This window comes from Malaclemys terrapin, chromosome 1 (assembly GCF_027887155.1).
Source record: "Malaclemys terrapin pileata isolate rMalTer1 chromosome 1, rMalTer1.hap1, whole genome shotgun sequence".
NCBI lineage: Eukaryota > Metazoa > Chordata > Testudines > Emydidae > Malaclemys > Malaclemys terrapin.
The window spans coordinates 92,794,929-92,821,728 of NC_071505.1; the positions used below are offsets into that span (position 1 = coordinate 92,794,929).

General features: G+C 49.5%; 1 protein-coding gene across 4 annotated transcripts in view; it reads right to left on the reverse strand.

The window, feature by feature from the left end:
* Window positions 1-258: 258 nt before the first annotated feature.
* The window catches only part of MGAT3 (beta-1,4-mannosyl-glycoprotein 4-beta-N-acetylglucosaminyltransferase), a 37,985-nt gene continuing 11,443 nt past the window's right edge, over window positions 259-26,800 (reverse strand). Inside the window, exons 1-3 of one of the 4 annotated variants that reach the window (XM_054031244.1) lie at window positions 20,395-20,433; window positions 9,817-9,897; window positions 259-7,397 (exon numbers count right to left, since the gene is read on the reverse strand). In XM_054031244.1, the coding sequence (XP_053887219.1) occupies window positions 5,891-7,396 (1,506 nt within the window). In that variant the 5' untranslated portion in view covers window position 7,397; window positions 9,817-9,897; window positions 20,395-20,433 and the 3' untranslated portion in view covers window positions 259-5,890. Of the gene's footprint in view, window positions 7,398-9,539; window positions 9,720-9,816; window positions 9,898-20,394; window positions 20,434-26,800 lie in introns of those variants that run through there. The other 3 variants (XM_054031238.1, XM_054031250.1, XM_054031233.1) reach the window with 3 other exon arrangements.

The following is a 26,800-nucleotide window of genomic DNA, read 5'->3' on the forward strand; positions in this document are numbered from 1 at the left end:
TGGGCTCTGTTGGGTGAAATATATCAGACTTGCTCAGTGGGGTGCATGAGCACCCTCTGTTGGCTGACCTAGAGCGGTTGCTCTAGCTGGGTAGAATATTGCTTCTGCATTCAAAGGTTCTGGTGTTAAAGCCCCCAAGTGGTGCAGGGTTACTCGGGAATGGAAGAGATGTGCCACAGCCAGAGGCAGCACCCTCTTTGCCTCTTTTCCATGGGTTCCTGACTATGTGGGCTGAAATAAAGACAGCCACAGACACCATCTGGTTTCCCTTCATACTTTGTAAATTTTTTATTATTATTTTTATCATCTCCTTTTTAAGTATCCCTTTAAGGGTGAAATGAAATCCAACCATTTACAGAGAAAATGATTTCAGAATGTACATTTGATTAATCCTTACAAAAATTAATTATTACTGGTGTTTATAAATTACAGGGTTGTTGGGGTTTTTTTTGGCAAGTCCACGCATTCCTTTGCCAAAAGAGGGCGCTCTGGGCAACACCACAAGTCAGTTCCCTGGGTAGCATCAGTCCCATGGGAATGCTAGTGCATTGCTCCATGGAGGATACTGCTCGATCATTCCTGCAGGAATGAGAATGGACAGTGGTTTGAATTCTCAGTTTGGCTTTTGGCCTTGTATTCATCCTTTCTATACCATTGGTTGCAGCTCTGATATTCCCAGTGTATGTGTATTGCATTATACTATCCTCCCTTTTCTTGACATTTGGGATTAAAACCCCTCCCATTTTTTCCACCCCACATGTATACTCCTATATTTTCACATTAAGGGTGAGCTCCTCCAACTTCTCAGAGAGATTGAATTTTTTTTGTTTGTTTTTGAGCTCTGAACACAAAGACTAAAGGATTTAGGGTTCCTTCCCCTTCCGCTCCCTCCTCCCCAGTTTTAGAAGTCTATAAATCCAGGCTGACCTTTCCCTTGCCCACTGCCTCCCTAACCAGTGTTTACTAACAGGACCAGGAATGACCAGCTCCAGGGTTCTCACAGTGCAGATCTGCAGCAGCCATGAAAGTCGATGAAGAAAGGGGGTGACAAAGGGACATGAGGTGGGGTGGTTCCAGGGTGTGAGAAAAAACTATGGTCTCAGGAGGATACCTTGCTTGAGGATAACTGGAAAAAATGCTGCTCTGAGCTCCACCAGCCTTGCCACATTAATGGGATGAATCAGAGCCTCTCCATTTGCCCACCCTCAGCATATAAATGATATGTTGCGCTGTGTCCCCCGGTTGGAGGCAAACAGGAGTTCTAGTGAATACCTCAGCCCCAGGGACATACTGGAAATATTGGAGGGAAGAACACTAAGTAGAGAACTGTGATGTTTTCCTTTTCATAATAAACACAGAGCCGTAAAAACAATCCCATTCTTTGTCTCCTGTTCCCCTAGGGATATCATACTCAATCTGGCTCTGAGCATCACCAAGGTTTGCCACCAGTTCCACTGATGGGATAGGGAGAAGCCCCTTCAAGCCAATCTGTTCAGTAAGGGGGACCCACCTGCTCCAACACCATGTCCACACCCCCACTTATAAATAACCTGAAAAGAGCCCGCCTCTCAGGGCTTAATGTGGGGGGATGGGGTGAGAGAGCCTTGAAAACTACAAAGGAGCAGGGGACATTAATACAACAGGCTGAAACAGATACACAGCACAGTGTAAGCCCCCAAAATTGAGAGGCTGCCTCATCAATGTTCAAATTAAGAAGGGTAGTGAGGGGTTAAAGGTGAAAAGACACTTAGCCATGAGTGAAGCAGCAGCTGCCTAAGAGTTTGTGGGCAAATAGGAAGTGAGCTGTACTACTCATTCTCAGTTGTGATTGCTGCAACAAATAGCATATAACAGCTGTGATATCCCGTCCCAGCCATTCCCTCTTGTCATTAACCACGTCCCAAATACAGGTTTGGGTTTTTTAAGCTTTCCCTTCTAAACTCCATTGCAGCATCTTCAGTGCCAGATCAAGACACGATCAAAGAAGTCAGACTGCTCATATCAATGGTTTGTGGGAATGAGGGCTCTGGACCAATCCTTATCATCACACCCATTTCTCCCTTGCCACAATTTGAGACCCTGCACTTTTGTGTTGCTCCTTATTCAAGCTTAATCTGTCTCTCTCTCCTATAGGCACCCATCCAACTATCTGATCAAATTACAGATGTAACCTCTGCTTCCCATTCCTTCAGGGCCTGGTTGGGGCGGATTGTTGGCCTGAGAAATCAACCAGCAAGAGCCAGTTCCCAAAAGTCCCACCCGGCTGCCTTCAAGGGATGATGGAAGTGGAAGATGTTAAATCCACAAGAGGTCAATTTCTCTAAACCCAATCAAGAGAGGATAAGCCCTGCAAGTTAAATACCACAGATATAAACTGGTTTGGCTTTAAACTGAACAATTACAAAAATGAAGAGTAAAACCGAACACATTTCTTCTGAAAGTCCCTCAACACAGAAGCCTGTTTCAAATTTAATTTCTAACTAAACTAGTGAGGAGGGGGCGGGGAGAGGGACTTTGGGACGGAGAGCCCTCTCAGAGTCCCCAGAGGAGCTCAATTCTTACCCAGTGTGGGCGGGGGACCCTTTAGCTGAAGCCCAATAGGTACAATGGAATCTGTTCCTCATGCCTGGGGGGGGGGGGAGAGAGGAGAGAAGTGTGGCTGTTAGTGAGAAGAGGGAACTGAAAGAGAGAGAGGGAAGAGGGCCAGCGAGGAATTAAGGGAGGGAAGGGGAACAAGCAGGCTATATCTCTGTGCTGGATCAGGCCTAGCTACTGCAGCGATGGGTACATTAGAAATTCACAACAGGCAACTGCAAAACCCTAGGCAAGGCAAGCACGCCCTGCAGTGCAATGCAAAGCCCATTGAGTAGAAGAGGGGAGGAGGCAATAGGGAAAAGGTGCTGTGCCAGGGGAGGCGGTACAGTACTGTGGATGTATTGTGGTCTGCTTGGTCCCACATCGCTTCCTATCCAGGAAGATTGCTGGTGTTAACCAGATGTTCTAAATCCACCCCAGATTAGTGGCTAGGACTGTGCTGCAAGGAAGGGACTCAAGTTTTAGCTATATGGTGCCTGTCATCAAGGCAGCTGACCACCTCCCAGCATTATGGAGTTTGCAGACAAAGATATATAGTGTGTGTGTCTCTCTCTCCCCTCCAGTCAGCAGGGACTGGACTTTGGTTTGTTTGTTGTTTCTGTGGAAAGGCAGAGTCAAAGCAGAGGGTCTGAGGCAGGTTCTGGGCTCTCACTCTTTCTCCAAGAATGAAAGAAAATGAGCAATGGCTGGGTCCCTCCGTACCTCTCCGCAATATCTTGCACCAGGCCCTTGTGGTGATGCATGGTGCTCTCCCTCTGCCTCCACCCAGGATTGTAGTACTGCCCTGCTGTGCTATACCCACTGCTGCAAAGTCTTCTCCCCTAACATATGCCCCTCTTTTTGCAATCACCCTCCCGTTCCTGTAAGTCACGTGGGTTCCTTCACCACAGTCATGAACTCTCTGTGGCAAACTGGCCTGTAGCCCCCGCTCTCCGAGGTACCACCCCTCGGTCTGAAACACGCCTCCTTCACACCCTAGCTGATGGGTCATGCAGATAAAGCTCAACTTGGGCAGCACAGCAACAGCTTTCTCCCAGGGGCGAGGGTGGAAATCTCCCCTTCTCCCATCCCGTGGGCCAGCCTTCAGTGATCTCAGGGAGCAGACAGTAGTGGGTGATGGTAGCAGTTGTGAATAAAGTGAAATGATGTTTAGCCTCTTTCAGAGACTCTTTCATGGGACTAGGAGTGAGATAAGATTAAACATTACTTAGATCAGTCAAACACCAAGGGGTTCCAATCTGGGTGCTTTATGTTGTTCTATCTCAATTGTACTTTGGACCCACAGCTGCTGGAAAAAGGAATTCAGTTAATCAGAGTGCTAGGGGAATAGATACCAAGATAAAATAAGAACCTTAGAAATACTTATAGGATCAGGAGGAAGGCACAACCTTAGAACTGAGCTCTAGGGCCTGTCACTTTCCCCCAGACAGAAGGAGGAGGGAGCACAAAGGTGGGGGGAAAGAGAGTAGCAGAAATGGGAATCCAGGCAAAAAAACAAGGATGGTGAGTCCTAATGGTCAGAGTGATTTACGCTCCCACTGGCAAAGAAAGCCCCCTCTCTTCAGCACAGCTGGCCTGGCTGGTGGGGGATGATCGCACCTTGTAGGGAATATTCCCTTTTCTCCCACCATGCTTATTCCAAACAAGAGGGTGGGGAATCATGTTTCCATCATTTCTCTCTTCAGTGTACTCTCTCAGCTGGAAGAATAACATAGCTTCACCCTGCTACAGATTGGGCTCCAAACACACTACGGAGCCATTTGCTCAAACTGGGAGAGGGGGAAGGTGGCTGTCACCCCAAAGAACCAAGAGAGCCGAGGAAAGAAACAAGCCCTGTCATTAAAAACCCTGTGGAGGGACAACAGGGATGGAGAGCTTAGCTTGCTGCCTCCAATTGGTTCGGCTCTTAAATCCAGTTCTGTCACTTCCCCTCCTCATTGCATGACTCTCCACACAGTCCAGACAAGGAGTCTGGATCGCGCATCCTCCCAGCCACAAGGCGGCAGCATTCCAGGAGTAATTCCCCAGCGGATTCTCCGTGTCCCTGGGGAGGGTGCTGTGCCTCGATGCAGTCTGTATCCCACTGGCCCCAACACCTGGGCTAGGCTCTAGGGGGTTGGGATTTCCCCTTCCCCTCCCTCTTACTCCAGGGAGAAGAGGATTAACCAGCACTTGTATTGTATTGTATTGTATTGTTATATGGGGGAGGGAGGCTCCCTGCCACAGATATTGCCAGCAGTGCCTCCCTAAGTTTGTCCCCATTCTTACCCCTTATCCAGAGCTGGTTCTGAATAGGCCCATTTATGGAGCACTGTCACGAGAGCCTACAGCTTCCCAGCCTCCCCCTATACCCAGTAGGCTTGTAGAGGGTTCCCTGAATATCCTTAACCCCTAAGTAGATAGCAGAGCTTCTGAATCCTGCCACTCTCCCACCCCTCTCTCACACACACGCACTCTGCCACACATCTGCCAAATCCATGCACATTAACACTCGTGCACACACTAATCCACACACTTGTGAACACAACACACAATCAACCTAGTGAAGAGCCCTGCAGCTTGTTCCCCTGACGAAAACAGGTTGCTGGGACACAGCCTGAGGCTTTGTGGGCAAAGCTAAGGTTTGGGGTGCAGCGTGACAGTGAGGTGGGGGTAGGGAAGGAGTACAAGCACTTGTGTTCCACCCCACTTCCCTTTTCTGCAAGCTCCAGGACCGGCAGCACATTAGACAAAGAGTGGAGCCCAGGAGAGATGCATTGACATGAGGTTGGTAGAGGGAGGCTATGTTTTAAAGAATATCGAGGTAAAAAAATAAATGCCTATAGATATGCTTTTGCACATGTACACACAAACTCACATGAACACGCGTGACACACACATCCACTCACATGCACATGATCATACATTCGCCCGCCCACTCACATGCTCATTGACAAGTCCAGACTCACATGTGCATGCAACCTATTCCGCGGTGGGGGCAGCTGCTCCCTCTGCCCACCCTCGTGTAGGAAAATCTGCCCCCTGGATAAGATCTCTCCACCCTGCAGGCAAGGTTGAGGAGGTGTGCCATAGTCTTTTTGCCTTCTGCAGGGCCAGTTCCCATTTCCTCTCCTTCCCTCTGGCCCTCGTTAGTGTGACTGGGAATCCCACCCCAAGTCTCACTCCTGGAAAGGCAGAGAATGCAGAGAAACTACACACCTCAGCTGGAAACAAAATGAAGAAGGAAAATAAAAGAGACACCTCACTCTTTCCGTTTGCTCTAATGTTCCCATTTCCCATGCAAGTCCCGCTCCCCTCATCCAGCCCCTTCTGCCCGCCGGTAAGGATTCTCCAGCAGGTAGTGGAACCGCTGGTAGTTCTTTAGCAGGTACTTTGGGGCATACATTTGTTCCTTTGGGTCAGCAGGGGGGTACTCCTGGGTGGTGCCGTCGAACCAGCCACCAGTCCGGATCAGTTCCCGGATGTAGTTGAGGTCCCGCTTGTCCTCGTAGTCACCCCAGCGGGGGAAGTCCCCGTTCTGGGCTGACACCAGTTTGAAGTAGATGCCCTCTGGGGTGAAGCACCAGGAGCAGTGCCAGCCAGCAAAATGGAGGGGGCTGCCCAGCGACCACTGCACCAGAATGTGACCCGTGCTGTTCTCGTACTGCCGGAAGCCGGGCATAGTATAATACTCTCTGCGGCGGAGGCGGATCCCATCCGTGGCGTAGACGGCATGCAGCATCCCCACTGTGCAGCCAGAAACCACCTCTAGGGTGCCGGGCTGCTTCCAGAAGAAGCCATAGAGGGACTTGCGCATGTGGAAAGCAAAAGGCTCTGTCCAGCCATCGTAGAGCTTGAGGAACAGCACGCCATCGCGGGCCGGGATCTCGTCCGCATCGTCAATGATGAAGATGTCGTCCGGGCGCAGGTTGCGTAGGCGGGAGGTGCCGTCCCGCGTCAGGAAGGTGCGCAGGTAGTCATCGGCGATCCAGCCGTCCTGGCGCCCACCGGGAGGGAAGTGGTCCAGGAAGACGTAGAGCACCTTGTGGCGGATGTAGTCGAAGGAGCCATTGAGGAGCATCTCGCGGAACTTTAGTGGGCGCGCCTCGCCATAGGCCGTGAAGTTCGACTCGCAGACCACGAAGGCGTCCACTACATCACCCAGCTCATGGAAACGAGCTTCCAGGAGGTCGAACTCGTGGTTGATGTTGATGGCATTGATGACCCGCCGGGGTACTTCACGTGGTGCCAGCCGATCCTTGGTGGGCAAGTTTGAGTACTGGACCACAGTGGGTACCCCACAGCTAGGGCCATGCCAGCCAGGCAGGCACATGCACTCCACCCACTTGCGCCGCTTTGTGCTGCTGTTGCTCAGTGGCTTGCGAGCTGGGTGCCCCGAAGCAGCGCCATCTTCTCTCTCGTCCGTCCGGCCTGCTGGTGGCTTCTCCAACATCCTGGTGCCTGGCTTGAAGCAGACGCCGCCAGCTTTGGTATGGACAAAATATTCTGACGTGTCTTCCTGCAGTACAAACTCAGCTTTGTGTAGCTCCTCGCTGGCCCTGCTGGGTGGCAGGGGCTGGAGCAGGGGTGAATGGGAGTACAGAGGCGTGCGGAGAAACTCCGGCCCTCCTGGCTCAGGGCTGACCTGCGGCGTGACAGGTGCATTGTTCCAGAAGAAGCTGTAGACGAGGTTGGGGCTAAGCGAAGCCAGCTCCCGGGGGAAGGTGACGTAAGAGAGGGCCTTGAGGAAGTGCAGGACGGAGATGAGGCAGAGACCACCCATGCACAGAGTCAGAAAGAGCTTGTGGCGTCTCATCTTCATCCTGAGGAAAAGCCAAAGAGAAAAGTAACATTCAGTTATTAGTTGGCTGCAAAAGGTCCCTGGACCACTGGGGAAAAGAGTGTTGTGTGGAGCCCAGGATATAACCAGAGTGAGTTCCAAACTCAGATAGAATAGGCTCCAGCTGGAATCTTTCCCTCAAATCTTGGGGAGGTCTAATTCAACACAATTCCCTCCCTCCCTCCCATTCTCACCAGGCCTGCCACCTTTGCTAAGTTCCCTCTTGGAGTTAAGCAAATCTGACCTCCCCAGACCTGGGTGCTGTCTTTAGACCTGATACATTCTAGAACATTCCATTAGTGTCCCAGCAAGGGGATGGGAAGCATGGAATTCTAGGCACCTCTGATCCAGTGAAGTCTCCAAGCTCAGCAGATTTAATTAGAGCAGATGGCAAGGTGAGGACAGAATACAGAGAGCTCACTCATATGGTATATCACCAGAAGGTTACAGGGCTGCTGGAAGAGGGGCTAGAGAGTGGTCAGGATGAGGGGCAAGGAGAATAGAAGGTTGAGGCTGAAAAGAAGTCATAATTGGAATGGAGTGTAGTGTATGGGACGGGGTGGGCAAACCTTTTGGCCTGAGGGCCGCATCGGGTTTAATAAATTGTAGGGAGGGCCGGTTAGGGAGGGGGTCGTGGGACTTCTGCCCCATCCAACCCCCCCTGTTCCCTGATGGCCCCCCCTGGAACCCCTGTCCCATCCACACACCCCCGCTCCCTGTCCCCTGACCACCCCGGACCCCCGCTGCCCCACCCAAGCCCTCCTCTCATTCCTGACGGTGCCCCTGGGACCCCTGCCCCATCCAACCACCCCTTCTCCCTGTCCCCTGACTGCCCCCGGAACCCCTGCTCCTGACTGCCCCCTGATGCCCCATCCAACCACCCCTCCTTCCTGACTGCCCCCTGGGACCCCTGCCCCCATTCAACCCCTGTTCCCCCCGACCGCCTGACCCCTATTCACAACCCCAACTCCCTGACCACCACCCCGAACTCCCCTGCCCTCTATCCAACCCCCCCCCCACTCCCTGCCCCCTTACCGCGCTGCCTGGAGCGCCGGTGGCTGGCGGCACTACAGCCGCACTGCCCAGCTGGAGCCGGGTCATGCTGCTGCCACCACCACCATGCAGCACAGACACCGGGTCAGGCTGGGCTCTGCAGCTGCGCTGCCCCAGGAGCTCACAGCCCCACTGCCCAGAGCATTGTGCCGGCAGCGGGGCGAGCGAACTGAGGCTGCAGGGGAAGGGGAACAGCAGGGGAGGGGCTGGGGGCTAGCCTCCCGGGCCAGTAGCTCGGGGGCCGGGCAGGATGGTGCCGCAGGCTGGATGTGGCCAAATCCCCAAAACCATTTGGAGGGTCATCCACAACACATGTCCTAAAGAAATCCTCTCACTCCCAGGAAAAGCTACTCAATGCTGAGCAGGGAGAGTCTCAAAATTAATCTGGCCTCATCTTTTCTCTCCCTTCCACCTAAAGTCCATTGGGCTACTGGACTGTTACTCAACTCCTTTGCCTTCCATCCCCTATGTGTTAGGAGCTGAACATGTTGCCTCTGGAGCAAGGCAGTGTAAAAATAAAAACAGCTGTCACAGCTAGAACCATCGTGTCAAGGTGATGGGTCCAAGAGACTGAAAGACAGACAGAAAGGAACCTAGAAGTGCTCACCCCCTCTTTCCAGGCAATAGAAAATATGTTGTCCATCCCATTTATCCACCTGCTAATCTCCCCATCTAAGAGTGGGACAGGAGAGCTGTCGTCAGATGGGAAAGTAGCAAGGAGCAAAATCCAGACAGAAGATATGAGCTCCCACCTCACCTCCCTGATCCCCCACTATTCCACACAGGAAAAGACATTCACTCTTGCTAGGTGTGGAAGAGGAAGTATATCCTCTCCCCAAGGGTCAGCAGGTTGGGGGGGGAAGGGCTGGGAAGATGGGCCAGGAGCAGATGACCTGTCATCATGATAAAGGGACTGGACCCCTCATTACAGCATGAAACTCTATGCAAAAGCTCATTCCCCACTAGATGAACACCAGGGTGGGGCTGGGGGTGGAGGAGGGATCACCTCTACCTCTGAAACTCAGGCTCAAAGGAGAACGAAGCCAAACCATTTACAAAAACTTCAACTCACAAAAAGGCGAACAGACAAGCTGGTGCATCATTGTAAACCACCACAAGCACGTCATCTTGCTGCTCCAGAGTTTACACTGGCTCCTCCTTGGAATACTGAGGCTGATTCGATCTCTTTGTCTAAGCAGTGAAAGTCCTGCCTGAGACTGCCACCTGAGAGAGCACCTCTCCCTCTGCCATAGCTACATGGACCTGTGAGACTCAGCCAATCGTGCACGAGACTGCCCTAGACTATGGAAGGCACTTCCGCTAGAGGCAAGAAGGAGAACTGATCTTACCTCAGTCAGGGCCAAATGCCAAGTCCAGAGTTCCACTGCTACAGCAATGAGGAACACAAAATACGGAGATGGAAGCGGACACTGAAGGAAGAAAGGAGAGGAGGGCATACATCTTGGTTGGAATAAAAGGTTTAGGTGACTATTTCATTGACTGTGTTATCTTATATGCCAGTGTTTAAAGGGTTCTGGACCCTTTATGGTCCCTCAGAGCACACAGCTGTCTCATTCCATACATTTAGGTGGATTCCCCTTCAGCCCCTACCCCTCAGAGCCTATATCAGGCAAGCCCTGTGGGGTTTTCAGGAATCCCCAAAGACTTCAAATCCCCCATTCCTAACTGTACTGCTTCAGTCTCCAAGAATGATCCTGGGATCCTCCTTGAGTATTCACACCTCAAACGGTTGTGACTGGCACCATGTTCGCTACCATTCTCAAAACTCACAGAGCAGTTCAGAATTTTCACCCAACCGCCCCACATGGGCTGGGCAAGGCAGAGAAAGAGCATGGTGTATTTATTATGGGCCTCACAAGGCTGTGATGCTGATATGGGCAGACACTGGGTCACTGCACAATAAAACCGTGCAATTGAGCGAAAACAAAAAGAAGTGTAGTTATTTTGCCTCACAGGACAAAGAGTAAGGTGGCATCTTGAAGCAGATACTAAGTCCCAGGGGTTGTCAGGGAAAGAGGGGGGGGCCCTGATTCAGTTTGTTAATGTTTGTGAAGCATTCAGTTGATCATTAACTTCAAAGAGCTTTGAGGCGGAATGGTTTACAGTCAGGCGCAGAGATCATTACAGACACAGGAAGCTTGAGCAGGGGGAGAGTCTGCAGGATTAAGAACACTTCAGAAGACAGAAGTGTTAAGACAGAAAATATCATATCATATTGCCTCTCTATAAACCCATGGTACACCCACACCTTGAATACTGCATGCAGATGTGGTTGCCCCATCTCAAAAAAGATATACACCTCTACCTCAATACAACACTGTCCTCGGGAGCCAAAAAAATCTTACCACGTTATAGGTGAAACCGCGTTATATCGAACTTGCTTTGATCCACCAGAGTGCACAGCCCCACCCCTCCAGAGGCTGCTTTACCGCATTATATCCGAATTTGTGTTATATCGGGTCGCGTTATATCGGGGTAGAGGTGTATTGGAATTGGAAAAGGTTCAGAAAAGGGCAATAAAAATTATTAGGGGTATGGAATGGCTTCTGTATGAGGAGAGATTAATAAGACTGAGACTTTTCAGCTTGGAAAAGAGACGACTAAGGGGATATGACAGAGGTCTATAAAATCATGACTGGTGTGGAGAAAGTAAAAAGGAAGTGTTATTTACTCCTTCTCATAACACAAGAATTAGGGGTCACCAAATGAAATTAATAGACAGCTAGTTTAAAACAAACAAAAGGAAGTATTTTTTCCACACAATGCACAGTCAACCTGTGGAACTCCTTGCCAGAGGATTTTGTGAAGACTAAGACTATAACAGGGTTCAAAAAAGAACTAGATAAATTCATGGAGGATAGCTCTATCAATGGCTATTAGCCAGGATGGGCAGGGATGGCGTCCCTAGCTTCTGTTTACTAGAAGCTGGAAATGGATGACAAGAATGGATCACTTGATGATTACCTGTTCTGTTCATTCCTTCTGGGGCACCTGGCATTGGCCACTGCCAGAAGACAGGATATTGGGCAAGATGGACTTTTGGTCTGACCCAGTATGACCGTTATGTTCTTAAAAGTTCCCAAATCTGACACAACTGTCCTAATTCTGCTCTTGCTTGCACTGGTTTGACACCAGTAGAATTCCATTGGGCCAAATCCTCAGCTGGTGTAAATCAGCCTAGCTCAAGGAGTTTGACCCCATTAGCACCAGTGAAATTCCGCCTGCTGTATAGTCAACGCTTGTGATTTTATTGCGATTCTCCAATATTTGGTGTATTTCTTTGAGCTCCAGCTCCTGGAGCCCCAGAACCCACAACAATCTCATTAAAAAATAAAAGTAAAGTTTCTAGCCCTCATGTGGTTTTTTGTTTGTTTGTTTGTTCGGGGGGGGGGGGGGGGGGGGGAGACTGGGAAACCAGAACCCTAAAAGCTCAAAACCAGAAGAAATCCTCTCATTCCCAAATTATTATTTTTAATACCTCATGATTTTCTAGGCCTGACTCATGATTTATACGGCTCCTGGCTGACATTGGTGCAATGGCTGAGAGGATCCCACATGAGGGGTTAATTATGCAGGGCTTGAAAAATGTACCCAACATCCTCTAGCCCAGTGGTTTTCAACTTTTTTCATTTGCCAACTCCTAAAAAAATTTCCAATAGTGGTATGGAAATCTTAGACATAGTCTGCAGGCTCCCAGGGGTCCACGGACCACAGGTCAAAAACCCCTGACCTGGCCCAAGGACTTAGCCTGCTCCTCAGGCTCAAATGCACCGATTTCCCAAGCCACAGACCCTCCTGTCCAATCTCTTACTGGCCAGGCAACTCCCACTGCCTGGGGCCAAAGAGCCCATTCTCCTTCTGGATGAACTGTGTGTCACCAATTAATGGTAACCCCGCACCCCCACACACAAATAAATCAATGCTGCACCAATACATTAGTGCTGCAACTCTCCAGCCCCCCGCTCAAAAAAATCCATTTATACTTGCCTCACGCACAGAGCTCTCTGCTGGAGTGGGGAGGGTTGCCAGAAATGGAGGAGCGGGGCGGCTCCTGCCTGCCTGCCTGCCTGAATACCTGTGCCTGCCAACTCAGCAGAGGACCCCAGCTCACACCAAGCAGAAGGCACTGTGTGGGTGGGTGGATGGGTGGGGCACACTTCTGACCTCTGCTGAAGAGGTGCTGGTAGAAATAGGCCCTGTCCCCACACAGAGCCCTCTGCTGGGGTGGTGGAGATTTCCAGGGCTTAGGGTTGCCAGGTGTCCAGTTTTCGACTGGAACGACCGGTTGAAAAGGGACCCTGGCGGCTCCAGTCAGTATCACCGACCGGACCAAGTTGTTAAAAGTCCAGTCAGCGGCACAGCGGGGCAAAGGCAGGCTCCCTGCTTGCCTTGGCTCTGCGCAGCTCCCAGAAGCGGCGACATATCCCTGCGGCCCCTAAGTGCAGGGGCCAGGGAGGCTCTGTGCGCTGGCTCCTCCCCGAGCACTGGCTCCACAGCTCCCATTGGCTGGGAACCACAGGGGCAGCGCCTGCGGGTGAAGGCAGCACGCTGGTTGCCCCTGCACCTAGGGGACCGCAGAGACATGCTGGCCGCTTCTGGAGCTGCCTGAGGTAAGTGCCACCCGGAGCCTGCACCCCAACCTCTTTCCCCAACCCTGAGCCCCCACCCTGAACCCGCACCCCAAACCTCCTACCACACCTCAACCCCCTGCCCCAGCCCTGAGCCCCATCCCACACCCCCTCCTGCACTCTGAACCTCTCAGCTCCAGCCCAGAGCTCCCACCTGCACCCCAAACCCCTCATACTTGGCCCCACTCTAGAGCCCCCCCCCCAGCTGGAGCCCTTCTCCCCCTCCCACACCTCAATCCCTTGCTCTGGCATGGTGAAAGCGAGTGAGGGCGGGGGAGAGTGAATGATGGAGGGAGGGGGGAAATGGAGTGAGCAAGAGGCAGGGCTTCAGAGAAGGAGTGGGGCAGGGGCAAGGTCTTGGGGAAGGGGCAAGACAGGAGTGGGGCACGGGTGTTCAGTTTTGTGCAATTAGAAAGTTGACAACCCTTCCAGGGCCTCCTGTTCTAGAGAGTGGCACTCCCATCAGGCCACCCTATGGCAAACAGTACCAGCCTCGCATTCTCTCTCTCCTCCCATCAGTGAAAACACTGGAGTGGTCTTGTAGGAAGCCATTCTGCTTTGTTTACATTTGGAAGGTTTCCTTTAGGGCTAGATGTTTTTAAAATAAAAACATAGGTACTACAGCAGTGGATGGGACACAGCCAAGAAAGATACCTACTTGTCCAGGATGAGTAGATTTTTCAAGCCCTGTAATTATGGAGTGACAGGGTGATAGGATTATGCAAGAACTGAGGAGGGTGATTCAGAGCCTTTCATCTAGAAGACACCAGTGAAACTCTGGCTCTAGGTCTGCGAGAAAAGTGAGCCTTTGGTTTCTAGGTTAGTCTATCCCCAGGTCAGTGGGACCTACAGTTAGGAAGGAACTTCCCCTGCAGGTAGATCAATCTACATAATAATGCAGTACTAGGTATTCTTGTGCTTCCACAGAGACATCTCCTCCTGGTTAGAGTATCAAAGGCAGAATACTGGATTAGAAGATGGACCCTTGGCATAATTCTTATGTTCTTATCCAGCTGCTGTTGGCTGGTCTGTGTGATTCTTGTTAGGAATTTCATTCCAGTTCCTATTGGGTAAATACTCCTATCAAAGCTGGCCTGCCTGGTGGTAGACTTAGTAAACAGATCTAGGTCTGAATAGCTCATGGAAACTAGCTAACCTTCCTGGATACAGACTTTCAGAAATTAAAGTGTATTTTGCTCCCTAAACTTGCATACTTGAATTTCCTCTCCAGCTCTCCTATGTCCGCAAGTGTCAGCCAATGTACTCCGATTTTGATCTGTAACACTCACTGCTATTCCAGTCCTGATACCCCCCATAGCTCTGCTAGGGCACACAGCCACTGTCAGCAGCTTTGCCAGCCCAATCTTAACCTGCAGTACCCTCTTCTCTTCCAGTCCTGACATTTCCTGCAAGACCATTTTTCCTGCTCATCTTTGCCTTTTGTTGGGAACCTGGAGCTGAGAACTGTCAAACTCATTTCCTGAAACATTCCTAAAGGAGACAAACTGAGAAGTAGGGATGTGCCAGTCTGAAAGCCCCTCCCCTGAATCAACTCCATCCTCACATACCAGGGATTCCTCTGACTGGGAGTGGAGAAGCCTTTTTGCTCTCGGTGGGCTGAGACCAAAAATGTCTGTGCTCTTTTTCTTTCCCTTTCCTTAGATCAGCATTGAAGTGTGAGATAAATCTCAGAATTGCAGCTAAGGCCACAGGTCATCAGGTGAGAAGGACATTTCTCCCCCATCTCCCCATTCAAAGCACGTTGTGCATGGTGGAAATTTGAATGGGAAATACCTAATAAATCTACTAGGGACAGGGCTCAGGTTCCTGCCCAGAACCCCAGCTGCTCCTCACAAAGCAATGATCAGTTACCAGGGACACTGGAACACAGAGCCTCCTCTCCCCTGACAATTTCTGGGGAAAGAGTGAACTTGACCCAGTAGGGACTGGCAATGGCACCCAGCAAACAAGAACACAGCTGGTTAAACCAGGTAGAAAGGTTACATTTGTTCTGCAAGGTAGGTGGGGAGAGAGGTCTGAGTAACTACTTGAGACATCACAGCAGCATCTCTCAGCCCATCCTTCCATCCCCAGCAGCAGAACCAGAGGTTTAGTTTGTTTTAAGAGGGGGGCGTCACACATGTTTCCATGCCTGGGGTCCCAGGAATAAGCCTGTACTTACAGCCATCCCCCTGCACAGTAACTAGCAGCTGGGAGTGTGGTGCACCTGCAACACCCCCAGTCGCTTGCTACACTGTACTATGCCCTGGGAAATATCAAATGATCAGTTGATTTATGCCATCCTGGAATCACATCCTGGATCACAAGGAAGAAAAATGCACAAAGTTATGGGCTGGCAATTCACCAGATTCTGCTCTGGAGGTCACTGGGAAGAGGATGCAGGGCATGCAGCCAGGTGTATGATACCCCTCATCTTGGCACCAACAGCCCAGGTGCACATCCACTCACCCACACACCCACCTACTCAGCCCCCAGACACTTAAACAGCAGCTCACAAACTGGAACAAGTTCAGAGGCTTCACCCAGAGAGTGTATTCCGTGGGGCACAGAAATCCGATTCAGGATTTTCTTCCCCCTCCTGAGCAGGCTAAATGTTGAGTCCATTCCAGGTGGACACAAATCTAGAATAGGTTCTTCTCATCTCAGGCTCTGCACCCAGAGTCCATTCAAGTGACAAAGAGAGAATAATGGCATTTGCACACAAAAGGTCTCAAAGAACTTTCAAACCTTGAATAAATTGTGCCCCAGAAAACAACTTTTTAAGTAGGCAGGGAATATAAAAGGGATCTCTTCAGAGCAACTGAAAGCAAGCCATCACTAGGGTGGAGAACTACAGTTTGATAGGCCATGGCAACGCTACATGCTATTTTAGGACAGGAAGTGAAGAATACACTATCAAGTTGAAATTGCAGGGGAAAAAAAATGTAAGGAAATGGAATGTAATTGTCCCAGTGCAAATTTATTCAGGACACTATATTCAACACTTTTGCTCTTATGGAAAATGCCATGATATCTTTAACGACTATGTGTGGCTAGGACCCTAGCAGGGACATTCTGGTGGGATCATAGTACAAGGCTGCAGATAGATTCTGATCAGGTTCCCCTTCATTCAGGGACTGAATTCAAAGTCTGTCCATGACTCTCCTGGCTGGTGACAAATCAACAAAGAGCTCTCCAACCTGGAGACTTTCATAAATAACCAACCCTCCACACAAATGGACTTTACTAAAATAAGACAAGAGATCTACATTACACACTTCACCTCTCTACAAAGGAAAAAGGACCGTAAGCTGTCTAAAATTCTACCTGCCACATGGGGCCACAACAGGGATACCCCTAACTCACCCAGCAATATCGTCAATTTATCCAGCTACACACTCAACCCAGCAGAAGAGTCTGTCCTATCTCGGGGACTCTCTTTTTGCCTCAGCACCCCCACGAACATGATACAGTTCTGCGGTGATCTGGAAGCCTACTTTCGCCACCTCCGACTCAAAGAATACTTTCAAGATAACACTGAACAGCGCACTGATACACAGATATCCTCCCACCAACAACACAGGAAGAAGAACTCCACATGGACTCCTCCTGAGGGTCGAAATGACAGTCTGGACCTATACATAGAATGCTTCTGCCGACGTGCACAGGCAGAAATTGTGGAAAAACAACATTGATTGCCTCATAACCTAAGTTGTGCAGAACGCAATGCCATCCACAGCCTCAGAAACCACCCTAACATTATCATCAAAGAGGCTGATAAAGGAGATGCTGTTGTCATCATGAACAGGTCTGACTACCAGAAGGAGGCTGCCAGACAACTCTCCAATACCAAAGTCTACAGGTCACTTTCCTCAGATCCCACTGAGGAATACACTAAGAAACTGCACCATCTACTCAGGACACTCCCTACACTAACACAGGAACAAATCAACATACCCTTAGAGCCCCGACCGGGGTTATTCTATCTACTACCTAAGATCCACAAACCTGGAAATCCTGGAAGCCCCATCATCTCGGGCATTGGCACTCTCACTGAAGGACTGTCTGGATATGAGGACTCCCTACTCAGACCCTACGCCACCAGCACTCCCAGCTATCTCCGTGACACCACAGATTTCCTGAGAAAACTACAATGCATTGGTGACCTCCCAGAAAACACCATCCTAGCCACCATGGATGCAGAGGCTCTCTACACATCCCACACACAGATGGAATACAAGCTGTCAGGAACAGTATCCCTGATAATGACACAGCACAACTTATTGCTGAGCTCTGTGACTTTATCCTCACGCACAATTACTTCAAATTTGGTGACAATATATACCTCCAGACCAGTGGCACCGCTATGGGCACCCGCATGGCCCCACAACATGCCAACATTTTTATGGCTGACCTGGAACAACGCTTCCTCAGCTCTCGTCCACTCATGCCCCTTCTCTACCTACGCTATATTGATGACATCTTCATCATCTGGACCCATGGAAAGGAGACCCTGGAAGAATTCCACCATGATTTCAACAGCTTCCACCCCACCATCAACCTCAGCCTGGACCAATCTACACGGGAGGTCCACTTCCTAGACACCACCGTACAAATAAGTGATGGCCACATTAACACCACCCTATACCGAAAACCCACCGACCACTACGCCTACCTTCATGCCTCCAGCTTCCACCCTGGTCACACCACACGATCCATCGTCTACAGCCAAGCACTGAGGTACAATCGCATCTGCTCCAACCCCTCAGACAGAGACCAACACCTACAAGATCTTCACCAAGCATTCTCAAAACTACGATACCCACACAAGGAAATAAAGAAACAAATCAACAGAGCCAGACGTGTACCCAGAAGCCTCCTGCTACAAGACAGGCCCAAAAAAGAAACCAACAGAACTCCACTGGCCATCACCTACAGTCCTTAGCTTAAACCTCTCCAACGCATCATCAGTGATCTACAACCCATCCTGGACAATGATCCCTCACTTTCACAGACCTTGGGAGGCAGGCCAGTCATTGCCCACAGACAACCTGCCAACCTTAAGCATATTCTCACCAGCAACCACGCACCGCACCATAACAATTCTAACTCAGGAACCAACCCATGCAACAAACCTCAATGCCAACTCTGCCCACATATCTACACCAGCAACACCATCACAGGACCTAACCAGATCAGCTACAACATCACCGGCTCATTCACCTGCACATCCACCAATGTTATATATGCCATCATATGCCAGCAATGCCCCTCTGCTATGTACATTGGCCAAACTGGACAGTCACTACGCAAGAGGATAAATGGACACAAGTCAGATATCAGGAATGGCAATATACAAAAACCTGTAGGAGAACACTTCAACCTCCCTGGCCACACAATAGCAGATGTAAAGGTAGCCATCTTACAGCAAAAAAAACTTCAGGACCAGACTCCAAAGAGAAACTGCTGAGCTCCAGTTCATTTGCAAATTTGACACCATCAGATCAGGATTAAACAAAGACTGTGAATGGCTATCCAACTACAGAAGCAGTTTCTCCTCCCTTGGTGTTCACACCTCAACTGCTAGCAGAGCACCTCACCCTCCCTGATTGAACTAACCTCGTTATCTCCATACTGATTTATACCTGCCTCTGGAGATTTCCATTACTTGCATCTGAAGAAGTGAGGTTCTTACCCACGAAAGCTTATGCTCCCAATACTTCTGTTAGTCTTAAAGGTGCCACAGGACCCTCTGTTGCTTTTTACAGATTCAGACTAACACGGCTATCCCTCTGATACAAAGAGCAACTGTTTTCCACTGCTAATGGACACTATCAAAGCCTCCTTCAAGGCAACAAAGCTCATGTCATTCATCCTCCCTGCAAATTTGACACCTCTGCCCTCAAAGTGCCATTGACTCACTACCAACCTGACAGACCTGGAGCAGACAGTGCAGCATTCAACTATCTGATTTTCCCTAGGTACAATGAACACCATCACCAGGATGTCACAAGAAATCAGCACCAGGATGAAAAACAACTGTCTTACATTGATCATAGGCAAGCCGAGGTGATGTTGTCTGGAAGGGGAGAAACTCTTCAAAGATGCTGTCCTCCCCTTCTGCATTCTGTTTGTCAAACTAGTGAGAGCGTGGGGTTCTGTTCATCACCAAGCCTAGAAAACCAAGTAGCTCCAGTGGTGACAAAATGCCTTCTTTCACCTGTATCTTACTAGGAAACTCCACCCCTCCCTCCTGGACAAGGATCTGACAACAGCGACATGTGTTGGTCTCCTCCAGATTAGATTACTGTATCTTGCTGTATATAGGGACTAAGATGGATGCAATGCAGAGACTCCATCTTGTACACAATGTGTCTGCCCACCTTCCTCAATGAGATGGGCTTCTGTGAGCACATCACCTCTGTATTCCAGCCCCTCCACTGTCTCCCAGTTGGTTTCTATTGTCTTTTTAAAAAAGTCTTGGTCATGATCTTCAAAGTCATGAATGGGTCAGGAGTCAGCTACTTTAGTAACCACCTCCCCATCCAGGATCCAGTATTATTCAGGGACAATGCAGCTCACAACACCCAGTACAAAACACATGAGAACTGGAGATAAAGCAGTCTTGGTAGAACTGGAGGTTGAGGGGCTGTGGAATGATCTTCTAGAGGTCATCAGTCTAACCCTGAGTGTGACCAACTTCAGGACTCATTACAAGTCCCTCTCTTTGATAACACATTTCTACTATAACTAGGTTAAAACTAATAATAGTGATATTAGTATTATATAATTCTCGAAGCAGATCATCTTTTAAACCAGGGGCTGCAGAAGAGCAGAAAACTCAATACAGATCCATTAGGGACCTTGCTATGCAGATTTAATTTACCTGGGAAGCATTTAGACACAACAGTGATACATTGATGGGTGCTATGGAAAACCTTAAAATGGATTTTAAGCCCCACTGGAATCAAAGTAAGGTTCTTCTCTTTATTTGTCATGTACTAAGATAAGGAAAGGTCCCCTTTTGTGTTTGAAAGTAGCACAATGCCAGTTGGCCATAACTATTTCTCAGTTTTCATGCTCCCTGATTGCCAATATGAGACCTTCCCAACCTCTCAGACAAAGCCCCCATCCACAGTTGCTTTCCCCTTACAGATAGGGGAAGTGTGGATTAGACATAAAATCTGGGTCTTAATTGGCAGAGAGAAACGTATAAGACATAGGTGTAAGCAGATCCCTTGTGCTCCTGTATAACTCCTCACCTCTCCCCAAACAAACCTTAGTTTCCTTGCTTGGTTCTCTCTGATCATCCAAGGGCAAGAAGCCAGTATTTTAATTCCATCTTCCCACCTTCTACCTTTCCCTCTACCAACAGCTGAAGTCCTGGAAAAAGAGTCTGAATGATCATCTGGAATGGGCTCCCCCAACCCAAGTCACTGTCTACTCATGACATCCTGTTCCCGTGAGGATGGTTATTATGCCACAGAAGAGGACGACATCACGTGGGGGAAAAGCAAAGACACCCAGCCCTGGTTTCTAATGAAAAATTATTATTATAGTAACTTATTATGTGTCTTCCACAGTGGTTAAAGTAGATCAACAAAAGAGGAGAAGCTTGCCACTTTGTTTTTATGCTGGGACAAGTGCTGGTAGCATGTAGTGAAGTACCACTGCATCCTACTGGGTGATGAGACAAGGCACAGAAAAGAATGGGGACAACTGAATAAAGGTAGCTGAAAGGAGTCCACAGCCCCAAACAGGCCCCAAGGCAGCCCAAAGCGTGTGTTCATGCATGCATGCAGGTGTGCTGCATAGGGAAACAACTGATGTGCTCCTAACCACCCTCAGGGGATTGCGGGGGAATGGGCAGGCCCATTTTGTTTCCCCTGGATTCTGGCTAGGGAAGGGATGCAGCAGCAGCATCTCCTTTTCTCCCCTCCAGGGGAGGGAGGGCTGAAGGTGGCAGACTTTCCCTCCCCTCCACCCCATCTGCAGGGAACAAGGAATCAGCAAGGAGAAGGATCATCCTGTGGAGGAGGAGTGAAGCAGATTGGTGACTCCCATCTTGGATGACTCCCCTCCTACTGTGTGCTGGTGCTGCTCCACCTGCTGGTGGGAGGGCTCAGAGTCCCAGGCCATAAACCCAGGCATCAGCTGCTCCTGCTGCTCTCACTTCAGATTCTCTCACCTCAGTTCTCATTTCCAGGGGTGTTGGAACAATTTGTATAGTGGGGGTGCTGAGAGCCACTGAACTAAACTGTAACCCTCTATATGATGGAAACCACTTCAAGCCAGGGGGTGCAACAGCACTCCTAGTTCCAGCCCCTATGCTCATTTCCCCAGCCAGTGAAGAGACAGGAGGAGGGGGAGCTCACTGACTTCCCAGGACCTGTCCCTCTGCTTTTAGCAGAGGAAGGGGATCAGCACTTCTACACACTCCCCCTGACTTTAACACCTGTTATTCTGGGACTATACACAGTGTGCTAGGCAGTGTTCAAACACACCTCTCGGAAGACCTTACACTCTGACATGGCAAGCCACATACAAAGGGTGCAGGAGCGGGGCAAGATATACAGAGAGAAGAGATACCTCGTGTCTTTAAAACAAAGACAATGTGTTCAGAAATGGCTGATGATTTGGGGTGCTTCCATTTTGGGATGTCCAACTTGAGATACTGTGAAGGTATCAAGGATGCCATGCCCCTGGGGTCAGAGGCCTGCAGCCAACTGATTAGCCACACCCACTGCACCTGAGAGAGAGCTTGAACTTAATTAGCTGACCCTTTCCTCCAGAGACCTGAGGTGCCAGGAGCCATGCTCATGGACCATTAGGACTAAAGCTACAGCAGAGAAGGATTGCTCAAGAAACTAAACAGACAGGAGGGAGACTGTGTGAAGTCCTTGATTGCTGAGGCTCTGAGGAAAGAGCCAGGAAATTTTGGTTATTGATGTGAGGGACAGACTTGGGGAAGGGACTACTTGGTCTGCACAGACTGAGAGAAGAGCCTGAAAGATTTTGATTTTCTTATTTAGAAATAAAACAACTAACCCTGCTGGAAACCACTTCCCTGCCTTCCTTGAGAAAGCTCAGACAGAACGAACCCAAGGAGTCCGCTGGCTCAGCAAGAGCAAAACTTGGGTTTTGACAGTTCCCAATTCTTTTACAGCTATCTAGGGCCTGATTTTCAGAGGTGCTGAGCACCCACAACTCCAGTTGAGGTCCATGTGAGCTACAGGTGCTCTGAAAAATCAGCCTGAGGGATCAAAAGTTGGACACCCGCTAACTGAGGTACTCAAAATCAGGAGCCATTTTTGAAGATTGTGGGCTAAATAAACATCACCAATTCTCAAATGACCCTAATGTTAGCTAGCTCACTTCTTGTGAGCATCCTGGAGGAAGTGGGTCTCAAGGTGGGATATGGAAGAGAAAAAGGCAGTGGCTTTATAGAGCAGTGGATGGCAGAAGGTGCTGCATGGAAGAAGGCAAAACATTGATTCTGAGAGAAGCAGAGAAATGGACAGTTGAGAATGGTATAGCACGCAGAGCAAAGGGGTTGTTGGATGACTCAGTGAGAAACAAGAATGGCTATATCATAAAGACTCTCAGTGCCGTAGAGAGTCCGAAAGGTACTGGTAATAATTTGGATCTACTGTAAATCTCCAATACTTCTGGTGGCCTAGGTGGATGGCTATTGGAAGTATTCATCCTGTAAGAGTCGAGAGCCACAAACCAGTCCTGAGCCTGAAGCGATGGAATGATGGAGGCAAGAGTTACCATCCTGACTCTAAGCTACTCTAGGTATTTGTTCAGTCTCCTCTGGTCTAGGATAGGACAAAGGCCCCATGTCTCCTTCAGGATAAGGACATATCAGGAGCAGAAACCTCTTTCTTTGTTCTCCTGAGGAACCACTTCCATAGCTCCTACATGGAGCAACAGGGCCATTTTGTTTTATAATGGCTCTTGTGAGAACGATCCTTGAAGAGGGACAGGGAAGGGGGGGGGTAAGGAAAGGAATTGGATAGCGTAACCATGGGTGGTGATGTCTGTTACGTTCACGGCATACAAACAGAGAAGTTGGATAAAAACATAAGTACTGTTGCTGGAAGGTTGTAGTGTAACACTACTTTATTACTTAGAATTCAGAATAACAACACACAAGAACCGCAAAACTAGAGAGACACAAGGCAGGATGCTCCCTAAAGTGGACAGGCACAACTCACCCCACCTCACTCTTGGTTGACTCTCTGCAGATCCACTCCGATTGTACGTTTCCCTATAAAGCCCCATAGCCTGCGAGCAGGCTCAGGAAAATCTTTTAGATTTAAAGTGACAGCTTGTAATTTTTACATAGTTTTCAATACGCCAGTGTCCCGCATCCATTTGTCATTGTAATCTCTGACCATGCCCAGTGGAAGGGGCAAGGTGATTCCCAAAGGAAAGCTCTGAGACGGTTTTAGCGTGGCTTTCAACACCCCCATTAAATCTGCTGTCTCTGAGAGGGAGCTGGTGGCGGGATGGAGGAGGAGGAGGAGGGTGACATACCTCCTTGTATAACAGGGCTAGTTTCTGGATAGCTAGTCCAGTTGGCAACTGTAGGAATAAGATAGTTGTCTTTGTCTTTGCAGGGACTAGTACCAGACGTGCTTGCGGTACAGCACCGGAGTGTAGATCCTTAAAGAGCTCAGCATTGCCCTTGAATACTGGAGGTAACAGAACGCCTTGTCCATTCAGCTGCTGAAGAGCTCCATGTCCTCCAAGGGTAGGTACTCTATTGTTACCTGTACTTCTATTAGAATCTCAGATGCCTGTAATCAGGAGGACTGGTGCATTGTGACTGCCATAGTCATGGATCAAGTAGTGATATCAGACTTGTCCATTGCTACTTGTAGCCCTGTTTTCACTTTCATCTGCGCCCTCCCTCCCTGCTTGATCCCATCTCTTAGGTCCTCTCTCCAGTCCTGGAGGAACCTTAAAGGAAGGGGTCACCCTTTCCCACATCAAAAAACTGTGTTCCTCAAACAGGTCCTGCTTCTATGGTGCAGAATTGGAGGAAGGCTGGTGAGTAAGACTTTGGGCCAAAAAGGTCCAATGTTTTGGGATTATCATCTTTTGGAGTCCCCTTAGTAGCCCTGGTCTTTTCCTGGACTGCAGATACCACAAGTGACAGCAGTGTCGGGTGCACATAAAAATATTAGAAGCCCTTGGGAGGACTTGATAGCACTGTTCTGCTCACTTTGAAGCAGTCAGGAACGAGGCTGCGGTGTGCCATGGTCCAATATGCCTCATTGATCAGTAGGGCAATTCTTGTTAGCACTGAGGATCTTGAGCTGCTTGTGCATATTTTTCTTGGCTCACTGCTGTCTTGCTGTCCAAGATTTCAGCTATTCTTGAAAGCAGGTCTTAGAAGGCTCTGAAGTCATCGATGGCCAGTGTTGGGGCCAAGACAATGGCTTCATCCAGAGAGGAGAAGGAGCCTGTAGGTGGGGAGGAGAATTTCCAGAGTCGCCTCCGCTCCCTCACAAGGGGGCTCATCTGATTCTGGTGTGGGGGGATACTAGCCATTGATGCCAATGGTAATATAAACCTCCTTCCTTTCCCTGGCACCTGCAATAGGGCTCCACTCTGAGATCTGTAGGAATGTGAGCCCAGTAGGTCCAGTAAGTCCACAATGGTAAATTATACAGGTATTGGCTAGACTGTGGTTGGCCCATCCACTGCCAGTCACATATAGGGCCCAGTACAGGGCACCTCCAGACCTCTCCTTATGTACCACTCTGGTCTAACAGAGAGGGTTCCCTGCTTGCAGTTGGGAAGAAGGACTGGCTTGGAGATGGCGAGAAGTTCATCTCCAGGAACAGGGGTACCAATTGTGGGTTTGGTGCTGATTCTGCCAGTACCGGTGTTGGTTCTGGTGCCAACAGGAGGGGTGAAAGCAGCTCCTCAAAGTTGTATCTTGCTATGGGGGAGGGCTTAATGGTTGGCACTATTGCCAGGGCTGGTTTTAGTATCAACATTGGTGCTGGCCCTGTGGTCTCCCAAGCCTTTTTGTCAGCCAGTGCCTTGCTCCTGTCTTTTGACTATGAGGATTTGGAGGACTTGCCTTTGGAGAATTGCTTCAGGTTCTCCTTGTGGGGTACGCACACTGCACACTCTGAACCGTGTTCATGCACGGTGGGGGGGGGGCAGGGGTGTCTGTCGCACAGTGCTTGAAGAGGTTAGTGCATGTTCCAGGTCTCCTTGCTCCAGAGTCAGGCCAATGCACTCAGCACAGAGGCTGTCGGTACCAATAGTACCAGGGTGATTGCCACCCAGGATCCTGGCACCAGTACCAGCAGTCTTGCCACCCTTTTAGATTTCTTCCTCCTGCTGGAACCAGAGGTATGGTGGTCATTTACTGGGGAACATGCTGTAAATAGCCTCATCGACTCCGGTTTGGAGGATGTCTTTTCTGGGATCAGACACAATCTTCATGGATTATTCTGAGATGTAATTTGAGCCACATCTCTCTCAGTTTTGGGGTGTGAGATGAGAAGCAGCAGCAGACAGAGCAATTGTTGGGGTTACATCCTTCTACCAGGCAGAACAGACATCTGCCGTGCCCATCAATTCCAGGCATAAGACTGTCACATGATGAACAGCATTTAAACCTTGTGGGTTTAGAGTCCGCCATGCCAGTGACTGGTGTAAAGCACCTTGACCTGCTGTGGAGGGTGGGTGGGGGGCATACAGGCGGTGGACAAGGGGGCTCCTCTGCTCCTTCCTTTTTTTTTTTTTTTTTTTTGTGGAACATCCAAAGAAAAGTAATGAATAAATTAATAATGAGAAATTGATGAGCGATTTCTTCAGAAAAAAGTTAAGTTTGACGCTCAAGGAACAGTAGCAGGTTGGACAGTCCAGGTTGCATCTCATTGCCATGGGCGCTAAGAGGTAATTGAGGGAGGGTTGCAGGTACTATGACCTTTAGGCCCTCACATGGGAGCAAGACTAGGCATAGGGCTCCCAATGGACTCTGCCATTCAAAACGACTCCGCTCTCACGCACAGGAGGCACAGTATGGAATACATACTGACACATACTTGAAGAAGCAACTCAGATACCAGGGTGATGGGCATAGAATGGAAACCTAGACAGAGAGAAGCAGGATTGTCTCCAGCTGCCATGGTTTTTTGGAGGCGCTGTCAGTTGCTTTTTTCATCTATGAGATAAAAGATTTCTAAGGAGGGAGATAATAAAACCTCCAGGACAATTCAAATACATACATACATGCATACATACAATCAAGGGAGGCCAGGAAATAAAAAGGAATACTGGTGGGATTAGAGCAGCCAAGGAAAGGAGAGGCTGGCGCTCCATCCCCAGCCCCTGTCCATCACTGCCCCACTTGAGGCTTGGCAGCATGCTCACTTTCCCACTGTAGCCAATCTATACTGCTTGGAATAAATTTCCCAGCTGCCTCCTCCTCCTCCTCTTTTCTCTCTCTCTCTTTCAGTCCTCAGGGGTCCTGTTTGGCAGCCTACAGATCCCCCTCCTCTGCTGTGAATGTCTAGCAATCAGCCAATCTGATGCAAAAAGCATTACCCCCCTATTCATGGGAAAGAGAGAAACCTGACTCCATGCTGAGACATTTCCTCTAGGGTTCTGTCAGTCTCTCTCTCAAGCCCCCCTCTGCCTCTCTCTCTTTTTC